We start from the raw sequence: 26,934 nt of genomic DNA on the forward strand, positions 1-26,934 counted from the left end.
CCAAGTAGCTGGGACTACAGGCATGCGCCACCATGCCCGTCTAATTTTTTTTATATATACTTTTAGTTGTCCAGATAATTTATTTCTATTTTTAGTAGAGACGGGGTCTTGCTCAGGCTGGTCTCGAACTCCTGACCTCGAGCGATCCACCCGCCTTGGCCTCCCAGAGGGCTAGAATTACAGGTGTGAGCCACCACGCCCGGCCTGTAATTCTTGACGGGCTCACTGAGCATGAAACATTTCCTCTCACCACTGCCTCTTTAGCACCAACACTTGTTTCTCCTAGTATGTAGAAAGCAAGCCAGCTCTGTCTTTTCTGTTTATTTAATCTCCTCTAGGGTCCTGCATTTAGCAAGAATCAGACCCTAGGTAAAATAGATAATATGCTCATGTTTAATTCTCATAAACAAACCATGAGATAAGTATGATTATTACTATTCCCATTTTATAGAGGAGGAAACTGTGGCACAGAAAGTTAATAATTTCCTTAAAGTTGTACGTACACCTATAAGTAGTGGAGCTAGGACAAGTTCAGAATGCCAGAACTTGGGCACTTTGACTCCCTAACCTACACATTTATCCACTGGTGATAGCTGCCTCTATTTAATAAGTTCTTGCATAATTTAATAATGTTTATGCTATACCAGTTTGTCCCTTGTAACACCATGCACGGAAGCACCTAATCCCTGAGTCTTGCTGAGATCTCAGACAACACTAAGTAATATGAGTTTAAAAAACAACAGTAGGAGCCACAACAAAGTAAAACATAAAAAAACCAAAAGGAAAGAAAAAAGGAGGAAATCCCCCTCTCTTAATGTATTAAAAAGGGGAGGGATCCTCTCTACTTAGTTTATCACATTAAAGGTTTTTTGTAATTCTGATAATCATCTTATGCAAGATATCTTTTTATATTTTATTTAACAACATTATGTCAGGAAGCATTATGTCAGGAAGTTTCCTAAACAATTAATAACTCATGTAATCCTAATAATCCCATGACATAGATACTACTATCCTCATTTTATGAATGAAGAAATTAAGATACAAAGAGGTTAGGTATCTTATACAATGTCAAACATCTTGGGAATGGTAGAACAAAGCTTTGAACCCAGGGAATACTTATAATTAAATCAGTTTCGTTAGTAGCCTATTTATACCATTTCCCTCTGCTGTTCCCAGAATTTCCTTCAAAGTTTTTGTTTGTATTTAAGTGAAATGAATTCTGCAGATGTGGGACTTCAGGTGGCCATGTGGTGAAGAAGATATTTATTTTCTGTGAACTCTTTTTTTCTATTATTCAATGACAAAGCCTACTCTTCCTACTCTTTAGTCGTATACAAGGGCGAGGAGAGGAATGTTTATAATGCTTCTCTTGCCTGACTCTTGGTACTTCTTTAAGTGGAAATTAGTGAAGTACTACAAGAAATAAGAAGCTACTCTAACAAGTGCTAGATAAAGGATCAATAGTCAGAAATAAACGTTTCCTTTTAGATCACGGGGTTATTTTCTTAAAACACACACATGCACCCTTATATTCATTAATATTCTCTCCCTCTCTCCCTTTCTTCTTCTCTCTCTCTGTCTCTCTCAAAAAGTAATACTAAAAGGCAGAAAAGGTGTTTGCCGGGGATCTAACCCACCAAAATCAGATCTAATCATTTCTGACTCACTGTGAAGTAAAAAGTTTGCTAAAATTTCAACCCTGAAGAAGTCTTTATATTTGCATTTTATGTGGTTATGACCTTTAATTTATTTACTGAGTATGATGACTCCCTTTCAGATTTGCTATGGAATCATTTATGGAATGGGAGCTAAGGCTTTGGGAGAGCAGATGGGCATTAACGAAAATGATGCTGCTTGCTATATTGACTCCTTCAAATCCCGATACACAGGTAATTCTATTTCAGATACTATTCTTTTCAACCATCTTACCATATTACATTAATTTCCAAAAATTTGTGTTATGGAATTTTCCATTGAAATATCTGTTAATCATAAGTTTTCATCAGGCGTTATTAATGGCAAATAATATTAACCTTACCTATGATTATTTACTAGACTATAATCTTACTTGATATCTTTTGAAAAAAATAACTTTTTTTCATAAAAGTAGAAACAGAATAACAAAGTGCAGTTGATGTATTAATACATGCTACCGTGTCATTGTAAATATCCCAGAGAATCTGGCAATTGATTTGTGCTTTGAGTTTAGGTAGCTTTAGTTTGAAACAGTAAACCACTAATTAAATGTGCCAGCAGCAACTGTAAGAATTGCTGTTATAGAGCAGTTTAAGTATCATCATCTTAAATTATCTCCTCTTTTGGCAGTTTTTTGAGGTAATATTTACAAACAATAAAATTCACCCTGCAAAAGGTGTATAGTTCCATGAATTTTGACAGATGCATCTGGTCATATAGTCTACACCACAACCAAGGTACGGAACCAGTACTCCAATATCCGAAACAGTTCTCTCATGACGTTTTGTAATCAACCCTGTCCCTTATGCCCACTGGTCCTAAAGCAACCAATGCAATACTGCAAGGGGAAAAAAGTATACAGATTTGAAAGGAAAAAGAAAACTTTTTATTCACACATGGCATGATCTTGTACATAGAAAATCATGTGAATTCTACAAAAACAACTAGAAAAATAACTAAATTTAGCAAGATTCCACCATACAATGGCTATCTGTAAAAATCAATTGCATTTCTACATACTAGCAACAAATAATTAGTAAATGAAGTCTAAAATAAATATTTTTATATCATTTATAATAACATCAAAAAACATGAAATACTTGGCATAAATTTAAGAATATGTGCAAGACTTGTATATATTGAAAATGCCAAAGCAGTCTGAGAGAAATTGATGAATACTTAAATAAATGTGACATATGCCATGTTAATTTATGGGAAGCCACAACATTGTTATGATGACAGTTCTCTATAAATTATTTTATAGATTCAATGTGATTCCAATCAAAATTATATTATACTTTTGCATAGAATTTGATGAGCTGATTAAATTTACATGGAAACCCAAAGGGCCTGGAATAACGAGAATAATGTTTTTGGGAAATGTGCAATGTTGAGGATTTATACTCCCTGATTTCAAAACTTATTATAAAGCAACAATAATCAAGATTAAGGGTAGACAAAACAGTGGAACAAATAGAAGGTCCAGAAATAGGCCTAGGCATCTATGGTTAGTTGATTTTCACCAAAGTTGGCATGCTTATTCAGTGGATGCAAGGATGGTCTTTCAGAAATTGGTGCTAGAACAAATGGATACCAGCATGGGAAAAAATGAACCTCAACTTTTATCTCACACCTATGATGTGAAACATAGACTTTAAAAGTATATAGGTAGAAAAATTGCCACACCTGGGCGAGGAGCAAGATGGAGGACCAAAGACACCGACAGCCAGAGTGTCTCTGTAAGAAGGAGACGTTTTAGATGAAAGAGAAAATCCAAGCAGACAGACAAACATAGATCAGATGGGGATCTGAAGGAAGGGTGCCTGAACAGGAGACTCCACAGGAAGAGGTTGCGGAGCAGAACTGAGAGGAGAAAGGCATTGGTGGGGATTAAGTCCTGAAAGGCTTGGAAAGACTCTTACAGACATTGGCCTAGGCAAGGAATTTATGAAGAAGATCCCCAAAGCAATCACAGCCGCAATAAAAATAAATAAATGGGACCTGATCAAATGAAAAAGATTCTGCACAACCAAGGAAACTATCATTAGAGTCAATAAGCAACCTACAGAATGGGAGATAATATTTGCATGCTACACATCCGATACAGGGTTGATAACTAGAATCTATACAGAACTCACGAAAATCAGCAAGAAAAAAATCAAACCACCCCATTAAAAAGTGGGCAAAGGACATGAACAGAAACTTTTGAAAAGAAGATAGACTAATGGCCAATAAACCTATGAAAAAAATGCTCAACATCTCTAATCATCAGGGAAATGCAAATCAAAACTATAATAAGATATCATTTAACTTCAGTGAGAATGGCTTGTTTCAAAAAGTCGCAAAATAATAAATGTTGGTGTTGATGTGAGAGAGATAGGAACACTCATACACTGCTTGTGGGACTGCAAACTAGTACATCCTCTGTGGAAAGTAATATGGAGATACCTAAAAAAGCTAAAACTATATTACTTGATCTAGCAATTCCATTACTAGGCATCTACCCAAAAGAAAAAAAGACATTCCATAAAAAGGATATCTGCACTCAAATGTTTATAGCAGCACAATTCACAATTACAACAATGTGGAAACAACTCAAGTGCCTATCAATATATGAGTAGATTAATGAAATGTGGTATATGTATACCATGGTACTCAGGCATAAAAAAATGGTGAATGCCTCTTGTATTATCCTGGATGTAGCTGGAGACCATTCTTCAAAGTGAAATACCACAAGAATGGAAAAACAAACAGCACATGTACTCACCATTAAGTTTGTACTAATTGATCAACACTTATGTGCACATATGGGACATAATATAGCGTACCAGGTAGGTGGGGGAAGAGGAGGTGAGGGGTAATTTCACACCTAATGGATGAGGTTTGCACTGTCTGGGGGATGGGTACACTTGAAGCTCTGACTTGGGCAGTGCAAAGGCAATTTATGTAACCTAAGTGTTTGTACCTACATAATGTTCTGAAATTTTTTTTGAAAAAGTATATAGCTAAAGCCATAAATCTTCCAGAAGAAAAAGAGAGAAATCTCTGTGACATTGAGGTTAGCAAAGATTTCTTCCATTAAGAAAATATAAAAGCAAGCTACAGACTGGGAGAAAATATTTGCATTAGTTATCATCTAACAATGGACTTGCATCCAGAATATATAAAGAACTCTTATAACTCAGTGCCCAGAAGGCAAGCAGTCCAATAAAATAAAAATCTAATGACTTAAACAGATACTTTACTAAATATATGAATGACTACATTAAATGTTGTCATTATTATCTGTTAGGAAACACAAATTAAAACTACAAGGAGCTGCCTTTACAAAAACACCAGAATGGGTAAAATTAAAAACATCTGTTTTACTTTGCTGGTAGAATTGTAGAATGGTGAAACCACTTTGGAAAACAATATGGCTCTTTCATATGAAGCTAAACATTGACCCTGCAATTCTACTATGAGATATTTGCCCAAGAAAAATGAAAACATATATCCAAAGAAAGACTTTTACATGAATGTTATAGCAGCTTTATTCATAACAGCCAAGTATTGAAAACAGGTCAAATCATCAGGAAAACAGATAAACAAATTTTGGTATATTTTTACAATGGAATACTATATAGATCAAGGAAAAGGAATTAAATATTGATACTCAGTACTATATTGATTCTTAAATATTTTTCTTAGTAAAAGAAGGCTGACACAAATGAGAATACACAGTATAATTAGTATGAAATTCAAGAACATGAAAAACTAAGATATATTTTCATAAAGCAGATCAGTGAGTGAGTCTAATAATAGGGGCTTACTATAAACGGAGATGAAAGTGTTTCGCATCTTGCAGCAGTAGTTGTAAAGGTATGTACATTTGGTAAAGTACATCAGACTATAAAAGTGGATGCCTTTTGTTGTATGTACATTATACCTTCAAACTGATTGTTTTTTAAAGGTCTTACAATTTCAATATTTGGAGACCTCCTATAGGAGTTAGGTAAAAGAATTTGTAGAGGTGCAGCCTCTTATATTTCATCCTTTTCTTTGTTCTTTACCCAACAGTATCATAGCAATTTTTAAAGGGAAAAAGATGAGAGCCTGATTGCTTTCTGAAATTCCTATGCTAGTGGTCAGATATCACCAACAGCAAGAAATTCATCCTGGAGATCCATAAGACATAATAACTGTCTGTCCTAGGTTGCAAAGGACTGTTGGTCTAGGAAATTGAAATGTGTTTGAATACTGTACTGTATGTAGTCTTCTTGAATTTTAAGAAGTGGGTCATATATGTTCCTACTAAAATGTTTATTATATTATAACTCATGCACTGATTTCATTAAGGTCCTGCTTTGGGTCATAGCATAATTGGTAACAAGGACCTATTCGGATATTTTAAGCCTGGAAATGTTAAGATCAAGGAGTAAAAGAGGAATTACATAGTCAAAGAACAGAAATAAATGTGGTATGCAATAATCTTAATGTCTTAGATTAAAAACCCCTTGTTACCTGCTCTATTCTGGAATTTAATTTCATATTGTGGTTGTGGTGTTATTGTTGTTGCTCAAAAACAGATAGGGTTAGATTATGTCATTTCTGAAGTCCCCTTTGTAACTTTTTGAATCTAGAAAAAGTGAATGAAAGTTTGTATGCATAGTTTTGATGATATATTAGTGTTAAGAATCATGGTGGAGTTTTGGTATATTTCACTGTATTGAAACCAGTGAATGAAATGAAGGATAGAATTTGGTTGTAATTAAATATTTCTATATTTTCTTTATAGGGATTAATCATTTCATGAGAGAGACAGTGAAGAATTGTAAAAGAGATGGGTTTGTTCAGACCATTTTGGGAAGGCGTAGATATTTGCCGGGAATCAAAGACAACAACCCTTATCACAAAGCTCATGTATGTTGAAGTTTCTCTGGATTTTTAACTTAACATTTTAATGACATGTACTTTTTCAACAAAGACTGAACACTACTAATATCCCTTTTAAGGATCACTAGTATATTAATTGGATCTTCTGTATGTACAAGGTCAACTATCAGTTTCATTAAGGAAGAAGTGATGGCACATGCCAATATTTGCTAAACACAGTCTTTGGGAGACAAATCTAAACGTGGGTTCACTTAATGCTTCAATTAAGGATGTTCTGTTTTCAGTAAGCCAATTATTTATTAGCTTTGCTAATAAGTAAATAAACTTAATTCTAATGTTTGCTAATTGTTCTTTGTTTCAGATACCATATACTAATTCATCATATCACACCAGATTGCTAATGCTACTCAGAAATTAGCTAGTCACTAAATTGTGATATTTTTGCTTCCTTCTACTGAATTATTTTAAAAGTACTGTCTCAGCAGAGGTTATTAGTATACCCAAAATATTGAAATAGGCTATTTTTAACATTTTAAAGATTTATTGATGATATTTGCTCAACTTATGATTAAAATTTCTTTCTAAAATCATTGGGATTCATAAAGGTATTCTTGTGTATCTGAGTACTTAAGCTTCTATTATAGTCCAAATATTCTTATTTTAACTGGTTTTATTTTGCCTTTCCCCCATAATTTTGTGTTGGTGCTCACTACACATTGTATGCAGTGAAAGTACGCAGCTAAACTTCTGTCTGAAGCTCTAAACCTTCAGAGCACTAGTGCTTTTAGGGACCATGGAGGAATAATTGGCTTCTTCACTCTCTAGCCTCCGACATAGCAACAAGCAGGCATCAGATATTCCTCAGGCTTTTACCATATCTCTAAGTGAACTAGGCACTGTAGTTGATGCACTAGGAAACAGAAGTTTTAAGTCCTGGAAGAGATAACACAAACAGAAAATATATAAAAACATCATTTATTTACTCAGTTATTAAGCTTTAGGGATGAGGTAGGACTTGAACAGATTCTTGAAGGCTATTTAAAATTTAGATTGTTGGGAATGAGAAAAAAGACAATCACAGAAGGATAACTGAGTGAGGAGTGCTAGAAGCCAACCTGATAGGAATGGAGAGTTTGAGTTGTCACTGAGGGGTAGATAATTTTCTACTGGATAGATGGAGCCAGATAAAAGCTAGAAGGTTTCTAATGGCAGGCTTAGAAATTTGGACTCGATCTAACAGGAATTGATTATGTTTCTTGGGATTTACATGTTGAAAAATGGAGTATAGCGTTATTAATGTAAATGAATCATGTAAGTTCATGAAAACTAATATTTTTGTACCTAAAGGTGTGAAAGTAAGGCTTTTTCATGCCAAACGCTTAGGAATAAAATTTCTGTCTGATTAATTATGTTGCTGAGAAATAAATATTTCATTCCTCTGAATTGGGAGTAAATGCAGCCAGATTGTTTTTTGGTTTTGGTTTTCATTTAAACTTTTGTTGTGTTGAAAAACATGCATCTAGAGAAAGCACAGAAAACATGTAAATTTCAGTAAATTATCATAGAGCTACACCTGTATAATTACCACCCAGGTTAAGAAATAGAAATATTGTCAGTGCCCCGAGAGCCTCCTAACCACCACCCCCTGCCTTCCCAGAAATAACCACTATCATGACTTCTAACCTTATAGTTTTCTTGTGCATATATTTGAGCTCTATATACATCATATATGGATATTCTTTTGTATGTAGCTTCTTTTATTCAAAATTATGTAGGCAAGTCCTTCAAGCTATATAGTACTCTATTATATGAATATGCCATAATTTATCTATTTTTCTATTGATGGACATTTGGGTTTCCAGTTTGAAGCTGTTGTACATCTTGTTGAGTTGAACATTCTTGTCCATTCTTGCACATGTGCTTGCATTTATGTTTGGTAAAGACAAAGTCGTAGGATAGCTGCATATTTTCAACTTTAGTAGATAAAGCCAAATTGTTTTTTGTTGTAGTTGTAGCAGTTTGTTCTCCCATTAGAAGGATGTATGAGTTCTCATTGCTCTGTATTCTTGCCAATACTTGCTATTAAGCTAATATTTTAGCTATGTTGGTGGGTATAAAGTAGTATCCTGAAGTTTTAATTTGCATTTCCTTGAATATTAGTGAGGTAGAGCAACCTTATAAATGTGTATTAGCCATTTAGTTATTTTTGCATTGGAAAATGGCTGTTTAGGTTTTGTTGTTCATTTTTCTGTTGTCTACCTTTTTCATATTGATTTGTAGAAGGCTGTTACTGGTTACTTGTGTGGAAAATATTCTCTCCCACATTGTGTCTGGGTTTTGAGGAAAGAGTATTAATTTTGTATATTCTTGAAATTTTTATTGAGAAGTAACATACATGCAGTAAAGGGCACAAATCTTAAGTACAAAGTTTGAAGTTTTACATGTGTATGTACCCATATAACCACCGAGTTAAGATGATATAGAACTTCTCCAGCAGCCCACAGGCTTCTCTCTGCTCCCTCCAAATCAGTAGTGTCCCCACTGTGTGCACATACACAAAACTGTAGGTTAGTTTTGTATGAACTTGAATTTTATTTAAATACAGTCATACCATATGTACTCTTGGGTCTGGCTTTTTTGTTCAAATTTAGATCTGTGATAGTACCATACTCCCTTAGTTAGGCAGCTTTGTAAGAAGTCTTGATATAGTAGAGTAAGTTTTCCTACTTTGTTGTTTTCTTTCTCTTTTTTTTGAATATTTGGCTATTCTTAGTTCTTTGCATTTCCATATAAAATGTAGAATCAGCCTGTCAATTTCTACACAAACACAAAATTCTGATGGGATTTTTAATTCAAATTACCTAGAGTTTATAGATCAAGATAGGATTAGTGGACATATTTATAAATTTGAGTTTTCTAATCCATGAACATGATGTATTTGTCCATTTAGTTAGGTCTTTAGGTCTTAAGTTCTCTCAATAACCTTGAATAGCTCTGGGGAAACTATGATCTTATGCTTTTTTAAAATATATTTGTAGTTATGTATTTGAAAAGTTTTGATGCTATCGTAAATGGTGTGTTTAAAAATTTTTCTTTTCATTTTCTAACCATATGCTGCTGTTACATGGAAATACAATTGTTTTCATTGTTGTTCTTTTGTCTAGAAACCTTGCAAGTAATATTTACTAATTGCAGTAATTTATCTACAGATGCTTTTTTTTTTTTTTTTTTTTTGAGACAGAGTCTTGTTCTGTGGCCTAGGCTAGAGCATAGTGGTGTCATCATACCTCACTGCAACCTCTATCTAACTCCTAGGCTCAAGCGATCCTCCTGCCTCAGCCTCCTGAGTAGCTGGGACTACAGATGCACACCACCATGGCCAGCTAATTTTTCCTAATTTTTGTAGAGATGGGGTCTCACTCTTGCTCAGGCTGGTCTCAAATGCCTGACTTCAAGCAATCCTCCCACCTCGGCCTCCCCGAATGCTAGGATTACACGTGTGAGACACCATGCCCAGCCTCTAGATGCTTTTAAGTATTCTACCTACACAGTTATCTACAAGAAAGTATAGTTTTATAACTGCCTTTCTAAACCTATTTCTATCGTTACTTTTGTTTGATTTACTTGCTAGGACAACATTGAATAGAAGTAGAACAATGTTGAAAAGAGGCAGCATTGCCTCTTTTCAGATCTCAGAAGGAAAATTTTAAACATTTTATCAATAAGTAGAATTTTCCTTTAGGTTTTTAATAGTGTCTATATCAGATAAAGGAAGTGCTTGTAGGCCACAGAGTCTCTGTTACAACTATTCCACTCAACAGTTGTAGTGCAAAAGCAGTCATGACAATTCATGAATGAGTGAATGTGGTTGTTTAACAATAAAGCTTTATTTTACAGAAACAGGAAGTGGGCCAGATTTGGCCTGGAGGCTGTAGTTTGCCAACCTCTGGTCTAATTGTTGCTCTTTAATTGCAGTCTGCAACCTCAGGTCTAATTGTTGCTCCTTTAATTGCAATCTGCCTCTTTTCTCTAGTTGTTTTTAATACAGTATTTTTCTTTCTGTCTGGTTTCTAGCAGATTTTCTGTGATGTGTCTAAGTGTGTGTGTTTTTCTAATTGATGTGCCTGTGTGTGAGGGTGTGTTAAATCGATCCTTCTTGAAGATATTAGAACTTCCTGAATCTGTGGCTTGATATCTTTTGTTGATTTTGGAAAATTCTTACCTGTTACTTCTTCAGTCATTGCTTCATCATATTCTTCCCTCTTTTTCTGGAACTCCTATTGTAAACTTTAAGGGTGTTTCTTTAATCCCTCATGTTTCATTGTGCTTTAGTCTGAATATTTCTTTCAACTTATTTTCCAATTTATTGGTCTGCCTTTCAAAATTTGCTGTTTTAACCCATGAGTGTTTAAGTTCTGTTACTTTTATTTTTCAGTTCTAGAGTTTCTATTTTGTTTTATTTTATGATATCTGGTTCTCTGCTGATATATTCAATTTTGTCTTCTAGTTTCTTAACTATATGAAGCATGATTATTCAAGTCTAGGTTTGATAATAGTCTATAGTCTGAGGAATTTCCTTCTTGTATCCCTGTAGTCTGTTCTTCTTTTTGCCTTTAGTTTTTCTCAGTTTTCTATAAAAATGGTTATATTGTCTCATTTCCTTGTTCTGGTTATTTTTTTTCTGAGTGTCAAACTTTGTATATGAAAGATTATGGAAGTAATTTGAAGCTTATATGATGATACTAATTTTATTCAGAGAGAATTTACCTTCGCTTCTTGCAGAAAACTAGAATGACTAACATCATGGGATTACTTTGATCCTACTTCAGAGGTAGAGATGATTTGAAGCAAGACTGTTAGAGCCAGACTATTTCGAGTTTATCTTTTTTCCTAAGGTGTTAGTTTTAGGTTGCAACTTGATGGTTTGCCAGGCTCCCATCTACTTTTTGGGCCCTGAACCCAGATGTTTACTCCCCAACCCCCTTAAGCCTTTCAGAAGATCTGCTCAGCTTTTTAGTCTCTCAGCTGCCCCTTCTGGACTCTGTTGATTCCCTTGGGCGAAATGGTGGCCTTTAATGCCAGGATCACTTCCTCTTGGTCTCCTTTCTTTCCTAGATCTCTAATTTCTATAATTCTTCATTTCCTTTTTAGCTGTCTGATTTATTCAAAGAGGCAGTTTCCATCCAGCTTTTCCAGTTGAGATATTATCAGTGGGAGGGTTCCTCCTAAAGGCCTAATCTTCCATTACCAGAAGCCTATATTTTTCATGTAGATGAATAGGCCTGGTGAAGAAGGACCTGAGCTTTTGAAACACAAAACCAAGACTGCCAAGTTTTCCTAATTTGGAAGAACATCAGAGAAGTACAAAATCTTGAGAGTGAAATATATATTAGTCATATATTTGCTTGCTTATGTTACAGTAAAAATAGCCCCCAAATTTCAGTAGCTTATAACAAGAAACTATCTCTCATTAATATTACAGTTTGGCTCTGGTTGACTGTGGCTCTGCGCCATATTTTCTTCATTCTGGAGTTTATAATGAAAGAAAAGTTCTTATCTGGTATATGCCCCTTTTTTTGTGGCAGTGTTGGATAGCTCTTAAAATTTCTTAGATGTCCTATATGTCAGTCTTACTCACATTTCATTGTCCAAAACAAGTCAAGGCTATCCTTTTACATGGAGCAACACCTCAAATCACATGGCAGTCGGTGGGGCTGTGTAATGTTACAGAAAAAAGCAGCAAGTAATAGCAACAATTATACAATCTGCTACACAGAGACGTGCACTGTCAAGAAGGAAGAGGAGTCAGTATAATGCTGAAATTCAGTCACTCTTTAAGTCGCGACAACTTAGTGACTTTATAATAGACTCATCAGCATTTGACAAAAAAGTTACTTTTTAAAAAATGTCCATCTCTTTAAAAGATATTAATATACAAGAACTTGGGTGTAGTTCAGAGAAGAGCCCTCAAGTTATGTCGACTCCCCTCCCTTGAGTAGACCCTTCCCACTTTCTGAGACATTTTGAGGTACCACGAGTGATATCATGGATAGCTTACCTCACAATATTAACCCAGACCCCCTCTTCTACCCTCCCAAGCTGATTATTTTTAGCAGGCATGGTTGTTGGCCAAGAAGCACTTGGCAGCAGTTGTTTCAGGGAATTTCCACCTTAATACCCAGGGATCCCGGATCTGCACTATCACTAGCAGCTAATGATTAGCCTCAGCAGCTCATGACAAGCTCTGATCCAGAGGGTACCAAACCTGCTGGGGCCAAACTCTACTTAGGAACAAGAGGCCATTGGTATGGAGGATGTGCTTAGGACATTCCAACCCACATCACAATGAATGATATTCTACTTATATCAGTTTAGGATTAAGGGTATTTTGAGGAATACATCCTTTAGAGTGATATTTAGAACAACTAGAACGCTGATAATATATGTTTATAAAATAAAATAGTTTTGAGCTACCAAATACACTCTAAGTGCAATGCAGTTTTTGTGTCCTAATGAATATTGAAGACTTCTAAACTAAAGCAATGTGACCTTATATTTAGTCATCCTCATGTAAATAGCCTAGAATCTAGAGCCCTGGATCATTATAGTTGTTATTCTTAGGATGCAGCCTAATAGTTGATGTCCTGGGTCACATCTCAGGACAGATTTCCAGTCTGGCTGCAAACGTGAGCACTGATCTGTAGACACCAAAGGCAAGTATGAAACCACATTCCTATATCTGATGGAGCGCCTGTTCTTGTTTTTTATAGGCCGAGCGTCAGGCTATCAATACAACAGTCCAGGGATCGGCGGCTGATATTGTCAAAATAGCCACAGTTAACATTCAGAAGCAATTAGAGGCCCTCCACTCAACCTTCAAGTCCCACGGTCATCGAGAGGGCATGCTCCAAAGTGACAGAACAGGTTTGTTCGTAGATGAAGCCCCTACTATAACATGGTGAGGATAATTGTTTCAGAAAAGAAAAGGCAAAGTATTTTATATTTTATTTCTCAGCTGTTCTCAAATGTTTTGGTATCATGATGTCTTTATACTCTTAGAAATTATTAAGGATCCCAAAGAGCTTTTGTTTGTGTGGGTTATATCTACTGTATTTACTATGTTAGAAATTAAAACAGGGAATTTTACAACATTTATTAACATTTAAAATAACAATAAACCTATATTTAACATGAAAACATTTTTATGAAAACATCTACATCTTTTCAGGACAAAAGAAAATTAGTGATAGGTGGCTTTATTTTACATTTCTGCAAATCTCTTAAAGAAAAAACAGCCGGATTCTCTTATCTGCTTCTGCATTCAATCTGTTACAACAGCACATGTCCTATAAGCTCTGGAAAACCCTTTGTACAGTCTAGGATGATACATGTCCCAGTTTGTAGGAGACTGATAGGTTTCCCAGGATGTGGGAATTTCAGTTCTAAAACCAGTTGGCCGCCTTGCTGTACACTTATGAGAATGAGGCTGGAAAAGGCAAATAACCTCATACTGTTATTGTGAAAGTAATTTTAACTTTGCAGATTTGATCCTCTGACTGTGCTTTAAGAACATGTTGATTTTCCTATTTATTACTATCAGTGTTCTCTGAAGTCTGGGAATATATTCTGATTTCACCTTATCACATATGTTCCTTTGCTGATATTGCCATCTTTTCTTATTCTTATTTTTTAAATATTTTCCTTATCTCCTTATTGCTTGGATAAACAATTTTTTGTTCTAATGAGTATAGAGAACTTTCCCTTCTTCTCTTCTGTCACATGTCCATACTTCTGCTTTAAATACCATTTCACTGTCACTGAGATTGTCAAACTATGACGACAGCCATATTTTAAATTTCCCTGGGAAGAAGCTAAGAAAGCTTGGGGCACACACAGGAAGAACAAGCTTCTGGAGAGGGGGCAGAAAGGTAGAGATCAGCTGTTGAGGATGGGAGTTGCTATTTCCAGGAGAGACATACATGTAGATTTTAGAGAATAATAAAGCTAGTTACACAAAGTTGTTCACTTACATGCAAAAATACATAGATACAAAAGTTTATTTTCTCATTAAATGAGGACTATTAATTTTTTTGTCTTCAGTCCCCTTCAAAATATCTGGGGCTGTTCATTCAACATTTTGTATATGGGGATATGTGTGTGTATAAACACACACATTTATATTTATAGAGAGAATGTACAATCAAATGTATTTGGGAAATAACACTGTGCTGTGTGCTTTGGGGGATTTAGAAGTAAAAGTTATTAACCTATGTTTGAATTTAAAATCTACTTAAGAAAGGTGAGAAATATATTCCTGACTGAAATATTTACATTAGCTCCTCAAAGCAGAGTGGTAAGTGTCAAAATGAGGATATAGACAATGACAACTTCAAGAGTGAGTGGAAGGCAGCATGGAGATGTCACTGAGCATGACTTCATGGTGTTGTGCTGGGTTAAAGGTAGTAGGTCAGTGGGATCCAAGGGAGCCTAAGGATACAGACCACCTGGAGCAAGAGGATTGCGGCATTCTGGGTCAGAAGCTAGACAACCAGGGGAAATCAAGAGGACAAAGTATGGTAACCGGAAAGCAGAAAAACTAAAGCATCCAGTTGATGATGTGAGCTAAGGTGGGGCTTTAGTGGGGCAGATCAGATTTCAGCTGAACTGGCAAACAGATGGACAGTTTTGTAGCTCTGTGCGGAAGCAGTTTGCTATAGCCTCAACTGCCTTTGTTCCCTTACCCTGTGAGGGCCACCTCTGCGCAAATGTGGGCTGCAGATAGTGACAATTAAAGAACTCTCTCTGAGGAAAGCACCAGATGTTGAGGGAGGTGGTACCTGTGCTGGCCCTGAAAGATAAGTAGGGAATTTGAATGGCAGAAAGCAAAGACTGCTGTGAGGAAGGGACAAACAAGTAAAGGCAACTACTCTAAAGCTGTCATGCTGCGCCTTATCTTAGTGATCAGAGGGACACAATCTGTACCATTAGGCCAGCTAGTTAGGAAATGGTAACTAAATCTAGTACATTTTGGAGTCACGGGTTCTTTTGAGAGTTGCTAAAAGGTATGGATCTTCTCCATAGAAAAACACACAGACATAGACTCTTACATTCTCTGAGGTCCACATTTGGACCCTTGGTTTAGAATTACTTGTCCAGAGTGTACGGGTCCAATTGTGGAAGCACCAGTTCTACCATAGTGACACTTTTAGCCATAAAAAGACATCAGGGAGTGTCCCCTTATAAAACACTGCCTAACAATACTAGTTCACTTTCCTGGGGCAGGAATCAGGCCCCATGCCACTCTGGTGCTCTTGCTCAGATGGTAATAGGGGACTCCATAGACAGAGAAAATGTTGGTTGTTATGAGAAATAAGTTAGACCAGAGTTTGGAGCAGAGTTCTTCATACCCCATCTACTGACTTCTTTGTTAGACTCCTTCTTTCTGGGAGGAAGTTGATAAGGATTTGAGTTTACCTAATAGGTAGGCCAGGTAGCAACCGGCAAGGAGTTATTTTCCTGATAGTTCTAAGTTTTACGTGTTTTAACCTCTTAATTAAAATTTCCCAGTTTCTCAAAATCTCTAAAAACATTCTCCTATGGCACAGTGACATGCTGATCAGTTTTGCTACTTTTTCATGGGTAGGATTGTTACCAAAGAGAAAACTGCAAGGGATGTTCTGCCCAATCAGAGGCGGTTTCTTCATCCTTCAACTCCACGATGAACTCTTATATGAAGTGGCAGAAGAGGATGTTGTTCAGGTATCTTTTCAGGGCTTGTGTTCACTCTCTGGGAAGCTAAGACACTGTAGGTCAGGCTGACAGCTTCTTTTTCCCCTATGCATGAGGATTTTGGTACCCTATCCTAGCCCCAGGATGGCTACGGAAATGTTGAGTACTTACAGATAGAACAGGAGCTAAGAGTGCTGTTTTATACTTATTCTTAAGGAAATTCTTGATGCAGGGATGTTTTTGTCTGGGAGAAATTAGACATGAATTTGGAGTCTTGCCTGAAGGTATCCAAGCTCCAAGCACTCTAGCACAACTGTCAGAAGCTCCTGCTCATCAGTGAAGAGCACTTTGAGATACCTGGATTTTTTCTAATTTAGCATTTTAAGCACCATTGGATGAAGAGCCCTAGTCTGGCTTATCACCTTCTCAGTGGGTGGGTTGGGAAACATTCTTTGATTGGGCAGAGAGTTTGTTAACCTCTTTTTTTTTTTTTTTTTTTTTTGTAGGTAGCTCAAATTGTCAAGAATGAGATGGAAAATGCTATAAAACTTTCTGTGAAACTGAAAGTGAAAGTGAAAATAGGTACCAGCTGGGGGGAGCTGAAGGACTTTGATGTATAACTGTGCCTTATGAAGTCCTCCCAGGGAGGCCTGGTGTAGATAAAATCACCTGGAAAGAATGGAGATTCCCTTTCACCTACTTCAGGAAAACAAACTCTCAAGTTTTGATAGACTTAGGATAGTAATTTTGTAGTGAGAGTTTCAAAATGTACATCAGAGTCTGTTCTCTGTAGTGTCAAAAAACTTTTTTGGTGGATGGGGGAAGTGAAATACCAAGTTTGATGATTATAATCACTCTCAGAGAGTAGCTTTTATAATTTACTGTGGCTTTAAACATGTTCAGAACAGATGCTTGAAATATGCACTTAGCACTTTGGGCCCTTACCTGTCTAGGATGAGCATGAAGAGAACCGAGCTGTTGCCCCAGGGGCTTTTGCAGGCCTGTCCAGGATCCAGACACCCAGGACACAGACTCCAGCAGGAGCCAGAGGCAGATAAGGATGTGGTTTCACGTACAGCACCAGGGTTAGGTATTATGTGTGATTTTTTTTGTCTAATTTAAGACTACTGAAATAGTATTTTAAAATAGCATGAGCTAATAAATTATAAATTCTATAAAGTGGAAGGACTTGGTATGGATGGAGTCTAGGAAATGTTATTTCTTATTCCTTTTCCCTCCCCAATTCATACAATGAATGTATTTGGAATACTTATGTATTATAAAATAAGCTATACCTCTTTAAGAGGTATCTTGTTCCGTAAGATCAGATGTTTTTATTGCAGTTAAATATAATACTGCCAGAAAAAGAAAATACCCCCTTATCAGTCCCTTAGTGCCCCTTTCTGTTTGTGGCATGGTGCAAATACTCATGTTGAAAAAATTGTACTTTGTAATCCCAGTCAGTGGTGTGGAACTGAATTTTTGCTGTTAAAATAAAATGAATTTATGAGAAACTTTATAGCAACAGTTCTGTTTTTTAAAAAATTGTATTTGGTCTAAGTATCAGAAAGCTATGTGCCTTATTTACTTATTCCATAGCTTGTTCATAATGTCTGTGCACATAGGAAGTGTTTATTAGATTCTTTTTTTCCCCTTGGTGGAATAACTTTTAATATTATAGCAGTGGTATGATTCTCCTCTATAATTCTTTTTTTTCTTTTTTTATTTCAGAATATTATGGAGGTACAAACGCTTTGGTTACATGTATTGCCTTTGCACTGCATGAGTCAAAGCTACAAGTGTACCCATCCCCCAGACAGTGTGCCCTACAACTAGTAGGTGTGAATTTACTCATCCCTCCTCCCCTCTCCCTCCTGCCTGACAACCGATGAATGTTATTTCCATGTGTGCACATAAGTGTTGATTAAGTAGTACCAATTTAATAGTGAGTACATGTGGTAATTGTTTTTCCATTCTTGTGATACTTCACTTCAAAGAATGGGCTCCAGCTCCATTCAGGATGATATGAGGTATTCACCATTTTTTTATGGCTGAATAGTACTCCATGGTATACATATACCATATTTTATTAATCCACTCATATATTGATGGGTACTTGGGTTGTTTCCACATCTTTGCAATTGTGAATTGTGTTGCTATAAACATTTGAGTGCAGGTGTCTTTTTTTATAGAATGTCTTTTTCCTTTGGATAAATACCCAGTAGTGGGATTGCTGGATCAAAAGGTAGTTCTACTTTTAGTTCTTTGAGATGTCTCCATACTACTTTCCGTAGAGGTTGTTCTAACTTGTATTCCCACCTGCAGTGTATGAGTGTTCCTATCTCTCTGCATCCACACCAACATTTGCTGTTTTGAGACTTTTTGAAACAAGACAATCTCATTGGAATTAAACAATATCTCATTGTAGTTTTGATTTGCATTTCCCTGATGATTAGAGATGTTGAGCAATTTTTCATATGTTTATTGGCCATTAGTCTATCCTTTGAGAAGTTTCTGTTCATGTCCTTGGCCCACTTTTTAATGGGATTATTTGATTTTTTCTTGCTGATTTTCCTGAGTTCTATATAGATACTTGTTATCAACCCTTTATTGGATGTATAGTATGCAAATATTTTCACCCATTCTGTAGTCTTTTCGCTGTAATGACAGTTTCCTTAGTTGTGCAGAAGCCTTTTTAATTTGATCAGGTCCCATTTATTTATTTTTGTTGTTGCTATGATTGCTTTTGGGGTTTCTTCATAAATTCTTTGTCTAGGCTGAAGTCTATAAGAGTTTTTCCAACATTTTCTTCTACAATTCTTATAGTTTCATGCCTTAGGTTTAAGTCTGTTAGCTATTGTGAGTTGATTTTTTGAGAGAGGTGAGAGTTGTGGATCCTGTTTCAGTCTGCTACATGTGGCTATCCAATTTTCCCAGCACCATGTATTGAATGGGATTCTTTTCCCCAGTGTATATTCTTGTCTGCTTTGTTAAAGAGCAGGTGACAATATGAGGATGGTTTTATATCTGGGTTCTCAGTCCTGTTCCATTGGTCTGTGTCTCTGTTCTTGTGCCAGGACCATGCTGTTTTTGTTACTATAGCCTTATAGTATAATTTGAACTCTGGTAGATTGATGCCTCCCAATTTGGTCTTTTTGCTTAAGGTTGCTATGGCTATACAGGATCTTCTCTGGTTCTATACAAAGCATAGAATTATTTTTTCTAGATCTGCAAAAAATGATGTTGGTATTTTAATAGGGATTGAATTGAATCTGTAGATCACTTTGGGTAGTATAGACATTTTAAAATATTGATTCTGCCAATCCATGAGCATGGTGTGGTTTTTCCATCTGTTTACATCCTTTGCAATTTCTATTCTCAGTGTTTTATAGTTCTCCTTATATAGGTCTCTCACCTCCTTAGATAAATATATTCCTAAATATTTTATTCTCTTTAATGCTATTGTGAAAGATATTGCATCTGTGATTTGATTCTCAGCTTGAATGTTATTGGTGTATATGAAAGCTACTGATTTGTGTGCATTGATTTTGTATCCTGAGACTCTGCTGAATTCATTTATCAATTTCAGGAGTTTCTTGGCTTAATGTTTGGACTTTTCTAGATATAAGATCATATTGTTAGCAGAGAGCGATAGTTTGACCTCTTCTGCCCCCATTTCAATGCCCTTGATTTTCCTTCTCTTGTCTGATTGCTCTGGTAAGGACTTCTAGTACTATGTTCAATAGAAGTGGAGATAGTGTGCAACCTTGTCTGGTTCCAGTTCTAAGTGGGAATGGTTTCAGTTTTTTCCTGTTCAGTATGATGTTGGCTGTGGGTTTGTCATACATGGCTTTAATAATGTTGAGGTAACATCTCATCTACGTTTATTTTGTTAAGAGTTCTTATCATAAAAGGGTGCTGGGTTTTGTGAAATGCATTTTCTGCATCTGTTGAGAGGATTATATGGTCTTAGTTTTTGCTTTTATGTATATGAACTACATTTATAGGTTTGTGTATGTTGAACCATTCTTGTATCTCTGGGATGAAGCCCACCTGGTCATGATGAATTATTTTATTGATGTGCAGTTGAATTTGGTTTACTAAGATTTTACTGAGAATTTTGGTGTCTATATTCATAGGGATATTGGTCTGTAGTTTTCTTTTTTTGTTGTGCTTTCCTGGCTTTGGTATCAAGGTAATATTGGCTTCATAAAATGAGGGGGGAGGATTCCATCCTTTTTAATGTTGTAGAATAATTTCTGCAGTATACGTACGAGTTCTTTTTTATAGCTTTGATAAAATTTGGGTGTGAACCTGTCTAGTCTGGGACTTTTTTTTGTTGGAAGATTTTTTTATTGCTGCTTCAGTTTCGGTGCTTGATATTTGTCTGTTCAGGAATTCTGTTTCTTCCTAATTGAGCCTAGGGAGGTTTTGTGATTCTAAGAATTTGTCCATTTCCTCCACATTTTCAAGTTTTGGGGCTTAGAGATTTTTATAGTATTCAAAGATGATGTTTTGTATTTCCGTGATATCAGTTGTGACTGCTCCTTTTTCATTTCTAATTGAGTTCATTAAAGTCCTTTCCTTTCTGCTTCTGGTCAATCTAGCAAGAGGCCTGTCAATTTTGCTTATCTTTTCAAAGAAACAAGTTTTTGTTTCATTAATCTTCTGTATAATTCTTTTATTCTCGATTTCATTTAGTTTTGCTCTGATCTTGTTTATTTCTTTTCTTCTGCTGGGTTTAGGATTGGTTTGCTTTTCCTTTTCCCATTTCTTGAGATAATTCATTAGATTGTTGATTCATGTGATCTTTCTGTCTTTTAGATTTGCCATTTAAGGCTATGAGTTTTCCTCTCAGGACTGCTTTTGCTGTATCCTATAGATTTTGATAACTTGTGTCTCCATTATCATTTAGTTCAAAGAATCTTTTGATTTCCATCTATATGTCCTCCTTGACCCAATAATGATTCAGCAATAGGTTGTTTAATTTCCATGACTTTGTGTAGAGATCAGTGTTTCTGTTGGAATTGGTTTCTAATTTTATTCCACTTTGGTCTGAGAAGATACATGGTATAATTTCTATTTTTTTAAATATGTTGAGCACTGTTTTGTGTCCTAGGATGTGTTCAATTTTAGAGAAAGTTCCCTGAGCTGAAGAGAAGAACATATATTCAGTGTTATTTGGGTAGAATGTTCTGTAGATGTCTGTTAGTCACATTTATTCTACTGTTCTGTTTATGTCCATTGTTTGTTTGCTTGTTTTCTGTTTGGAGGACCTGTCTATTTTTGTCAGTGGGGTGTTGAAGTCCATGGCCATTATGGCATTGCTGTTTATCATTTTGTTTAGATCAAGAAGCATTTGCTTTATGTATGTGGGTACTCCTGTGTTGGGTGCATAAATGTTTAGGATTGTTAAGTCTTCTTGTTGAACTTTTCCCTTCACCACTATATAGTGACTGTCTTTGTCTTTCTTTACTTTTATTTATTACAGTTTCTGTTATCTGATATAAGAATGGCTACTCCAGCTTTCTTTTGGTTTTCATTTGTCTGCAATATTGTTTTCCATTCCTTCACCTTGAGTGTGAATGAGTCCTTGTGGGTTAGATAGGTTTCCTGGAGACTGCAGATATTTGGCTTGTATTTTTTTTTTTTTTTTATCCATTCAGCCAGCCTGTCTCTTCAGTGAGCAGTTTAAGCCATTTACATTTATTGAGAGAATTGATATTTGGCATGGATTTCTGTTCATCCTGTTAGGTAGAACCTTATTGCTTTGTTTTACTTCTCAGGCCATTTTGGAATCTGGGTTCTGGAGTTTAGCTTTTTGGTGATTTTACACTGGTGTCTATTGCACTGGCCGGTACTTACTGCAGGTTCTAGTACTTCCTGCAGGGCAGGTCTGGTCTTTGCAAATTCCTTCAGTGATTGCTTATCTGGGAAAATCTTTAATTTTTCCCTCATATAAGCAGCTTAGTTTTGCAGGATATAGACTTCTAGGGTGGCTATCAATCATTCTGTTTTAGAAGACTGAGGATGGGTCCCCAGTCCCTTCTGACCTGTAAGGCTTCAGTTGGTAAGTCTACATTTAGTCTGATGGGTTTTCCATTGTAGGTTACCTGCTGTTTTCACCTTACTGCACATAGGAGTGCCTCTTTCATATTTACTTTAGCCAGCCTAATAAATATGTGACCCAGTGATTGCCTTTTTTCACATTGCATCTCCCAGGAGTCCTGTGTGCTTCTTGTACTTGGATATCTAGATTTACAGCTTCACCAGGGAAATTTTGTTCAATTATTCCCTCAAGTATATTATCCAACCCTTGTGTATTTTCTTCTTTGCCCTCTGAGGTGCCTATGATTCTTATGTTTGGCCTCTTTAAATAATCCCATGTCTTGTATGCTTTGTTCATGTCTCTTGTTTCTGTGTTCCTTTCCACTGATTTGTTTAGCTCATAGATGTTATCTTAAAGGTCTGAGATTCTTTCTTCTGCGTGATCCAGCCTATTCTTAAGGCTTTCCACTGTGTTTTGTAATTCCTTGAATGCATTTTTCATTTCCAGAATTTCTGTTTGTTTTTTCTTTAATACTTCACTTTCTTTAGAGAATTTGTCATTGATTTCTTGTATTGTTTTTGTGGTTTCTTTGTATTGGGTTTCTATTTTCTGTTGAATTTTCTTGCACTTTCTTACAATCCATATTCAAAGTTCTTCATCTGTCATTTAACTGTTTCATTTAAGTTGATATCCATTGCTAATGAGCTCTTGATTTCTTTTGGGGGTGACTTTTGCTGTGATTTTTCATGTTTCCAGAGTACTTTAGTTGATTCTTTGTCATCTGCCCTCTTGGTCAAGAGCTGGGGCGGGTTTGGGTCCTGTCTCTGTGTCCCCAAATTCATCCCCTGACCATGCTGGGGAGAAGAGTGCTGATCCTTAATTGTCTTTTGGGTATTTTAGCAGGTTTGATGAACCTCTTGGGTCACTTCATCCCAATAGAGTGTAGTGAGTTTGGACCACCATTAAGAAGCTCCAAGCTGGTATATGGTACTTGTGGGTACAAATACACTGCCCCCTAATAGCTTGAGATGGAAGACACTATGTTTAGCTATGTGTTTATTCCTGCTGTCGTTTATTGTAGTTTGTGTGGAGGAGCCAGTTATCAAGGTAATCTATTGTGCCCATGGTAGGCTCTAGTCCCCCAGGTGAGGTATACGAATGCCTAAGCTTTGGGAGGGGCCATGCAGCTTCCAGGGATTCCTTGGACCCTGCTCCCCGCTGGGATAGTGGGAGGAGCAAAATAGATCGTAGCTGGGATATAAGAGCCTGGTTGTGTGAGCCTCTATGGGGCTCAGATGTTGCTTATCTGGTGAGTAGGGGGAGCCACTGATACAGAGTTTAGGGCTATCCAAGCTTGGAGGACTGCTCCTACTTGTGTGATTGCTGAGGCTTGTAACCAGGCTTTTTTTGTCCCTCTCCATAAGCCTAGGCACTTTTCCCTCCAATTGGTCCACTTGTGTTTCCTCTCCACCGATGATGAATTCTCGAACTTACCCACAGTTCGTGTGTCTGGCCTGCTGGCTTGTGACTCCATGTGATGCTGGCGGATAGGGGGATCTCCAATTGTGCCGTCTTTTCTGACACTAGATCCCAAGGCAAGCTGGGTGGGCCTATCACCAGAAGTCTCCACTATGGGAACACTCCCACCAGGGGAATAGTGGCAGCTCAGGAAACTCTTGGATCAAGCTGAACTCCCTAATAAAGTGGTGATAGGGGCAGCTGCTCCATTTCAGCCTGCCCTGGAGGCATTCGGTTGCCATGGGTACCAGTACTTACTTATGCAAATTGAGTCACAGTGCCTATAGCCTACTCCAATATGGCAGTTCTTCTGGGGAGGGATGGAGAGGGTGCACTTATAGCCCCCCTGCCCTCCTGTGCTGTTCCACACCCTCCCAGTGGGCACATGCTCTCTCTTGCCACCCAACCCTGCTGTCTGTGCCATCAGCAGGTGAACATGCCAGACACCTGTGGGCAGGAAGATTGCAAACTGCAGCGGCTGCCCTGCAGGCTTGGGGTGCAAACACACCCCAGGCACTGAAAGCAGGTCACACTCAGCACAGAGAACTCTAGTGGCTGCTGTGGTGTGGGGAAGGGGCTGTGGTCTATCTGAACCATTGTTGTGTTAAGGGGGCACCGGTCTGCCCTCCTTTCCAAGCTACAGCCTTGACCCCAGACTACCCTCCTTTTTGAGCCACCCCAGTGGCTACCCTGTCCAAGGAATGTGCCCTGTTGCAGGGAGCCCAGTCACTCAGTGCAAAGCCCTTTGGCAGTTGCTATGCGGTGGATGCCACCATGTGGCTATGAGTGGCTTGAGCCAAAATTACTTTCTGTGATGCCAGGAGTGGAAGTGGTGCAGAGGAGGAGACATCCAGAATCAGGGATGCCGGCTCTCTGGTCCCTCATGGTATTCCCCTGAGGGAGGAGAGCCCTGTGTCCTGTTGCTGCCCTGAGGCACCCAGATGGGGAGTGGGAAAAGCCGCTTACCCTTTCCCTGGGCTCTGGAACTCTCTGGATTTTGTTCATGGCCGATTTCTCCCATCTATCCTCCTCTCTCTCAACTGCTCAATTTCTCCTGGTGGTGTCCCCGGACTCCACTTCTGAGCAACAATCTCTCTCTGCTCTCCTCAGTTCAACCCTACACTCTTCTGCCAGGAAGGTTCAACAAGCTGTGTCTCTAGTTGGCCATCTTGGCTTGCTCACTCTAGGGTATTAATGCACAAGAGACTCAGACATAGTTTTGTTGTTGTTTTTACAGAGGAAGGGAAGTGGGCAGGAGATCACAGAGTAAGAAGGAACGTATATCATTATATCTTGAGTTTTTTCCATATTCACCTATACCATGTTTCTCAAAGAAAAAGCTTTAGTGCTGTCCATATTCTGGTGGGTTTGAGATCCAGCATAAGAGAAAGCTTATTCTATTTACCTGTGAGTGTTCTTCAAATGTGAGGGCAAACATAAGTCACGTCTTCCTCATTTTCTGGAGCTATGGCCCTGTATGCGTACTCACATGCATTTTCTCATCCTTTTTGACCTATCAGTTGGCCTTAAAACAGGCAGTCCGCTTTGCATGATTCAGATATGGATATATTCCAGTCACTATGGTTTATTTAAAATAACACAAAAGTTCTCCTACAACACAATCGAAATTTAAGCTACCAAAGCATATTAACTGTGAGTAATTGCATAAAATTCAAACTTCCCTGGTGGCTCTTCAGTCCACAAATCACTATGTAAATAACAGATGGGCATTGTGTTAGGCAGAATAATGCCCCCTGTCTAAAGTCCACATCCCAATTCCTAAAATCTGTGAACTATTATATTACATGGCAAAAGTGACATGGCTGATGTGATTAAGTTAGTGATCTTGTGATAGGAGATTATGCTGGATGAGCTGGGTGATTCCAGTGTAATCACCAGGGTCTTTATAAGAGGGAAGCAGATGGTCAGAGTCAGAGGAGATGTAACAACAGAAACATAGTCAGAGAGACTTGAAGATACTACATTTCTGGCTTTAAAAAGGTGGAAGAAGGGACTGTGAGCCATGAAATGCAGGAAGCCTCTAAAAAGGAAAGGCAGGGAAATGGATTCTCCCCTTGAGCCTCCAGAAGAGCTATAGCCCTCCCAATATCTCAATTTTAGCCCAGTTAAGACCATTTTGGACTTCTGACCTTCAGAACTGTAAGACAATAATTTGTGTTATTTTCAGCCACTAAGTTTGCAGTAATGGGTTATAACAATAATAGGAAATTAATACATGTATCATGATGAGTGACCGATTATATCACTTCTTTCACAGTCTGTCCATGATTGGTCACTGCACATCTGTTACTCACTTTACACACGATGGTAAGGTGTGCAGTTGTACCAACTCCTCATCTCCAGTGGTAAATCCACATTTTGCAAAAATGGATAAACAAAAATGGAAATTGGCTAATAAAGATGAATGTGCACGAGAGAAATGAAAAATGACAACACTGGAAGTGAAATTCAAATTGAACGTAGATGCAATTATGGAAGAACTAGCTGACTGTGGGAATGCTGACACTGATGCTGTTTGAGATACTCTAGATACGCAACCTGAAAAACAGTGAAGGCAAAATTATTGACATCCATGAGGAAAATAATTGTAACAAAAAGGATAAAGATGTCCCAGAGGAAGTGATGCCAGTAAAAAAATTTAATCTATAAATTATAGTAATTCCAATCAAAGTCTCAAATCTATTTTTAGATAATTTTCTTACCTATAGAAAAAAATACCTATCAAACTTGAAACATAAAGATGTTTATCAGATATTCAGACATATTATAAAGAAAGAATAATTTAACAGTTTGATAAAGGCACAGAAATGGCAAACAGAGTACTAGAACAGACTGAAGAATTTAGAAAACAGACTTAGACACATGGGAAATGATTAAAGTGTCATAAATAGGGATATAGTGATAGGTGGTCCATGTGTAAAAATATCAAGTTAGATCCTTATCTCAAATGTTTACAAAAAACTCCAGATGAATTTAAATGCCTAAATATTTTTAAAACTATGAAAGTAAAGAAGAAGATATGAGAACATAACTTTACAGAAGTA

The 26,934-nt window shown here is 37.1% G+C and overlaps 1 protein-coding gene across 1 annotated transcript in view; it reads left to right on the plus strand.

Moving 5' to 3' along the window:
- Nucleotides 1–17,347, plus strand: part of POLQ (DNA polymerase theta) — a 98,272-nt gene extending 80,925 nt beyond the window's left edge. The window contains exons 26-30 of the mRNA XM_045540178.1: nt 1,781–1,892; nt 6,476–6,600; nt 13,344–13,497; nt 16,217–16,332; nt 16,809–17,347. Coding sequence (XP_045396134.1) covers nt 1,781–1,892; nt 6,476–6,600; nt 13,344–13,497; nt 16,217–16,332; nt 16,809–16,922 — 621 coding nt within the window. The 3' untranslated portion in view covers nt 16,923–17,347. The remainder of the gene's footprint in view (nt 1–1,780; nt 1,893–6,475; nt 6,601–13,343; nt 13,498–16,216; nt 16,333–16,808) is intronic.
- The last annotated feature ends 9,587 nt before the right edge of the window (nt 17,348–26,934 follow it).

The sequence above is a fragment of the Lemur catta genome, chromosome 1, assembly GCF_020740605.2.
Source record: "Lemur catta isolate mLemCat1 chromosome 1, mLemCat1.pri, whole genome shotgun sequence".
Taxonomy (NCBI): domain Eukaryota; kingdom Metazoa; phylum Chordata; class Mammalia; order Primates; family Lemuridae; genus Lemur; species Lemur catta.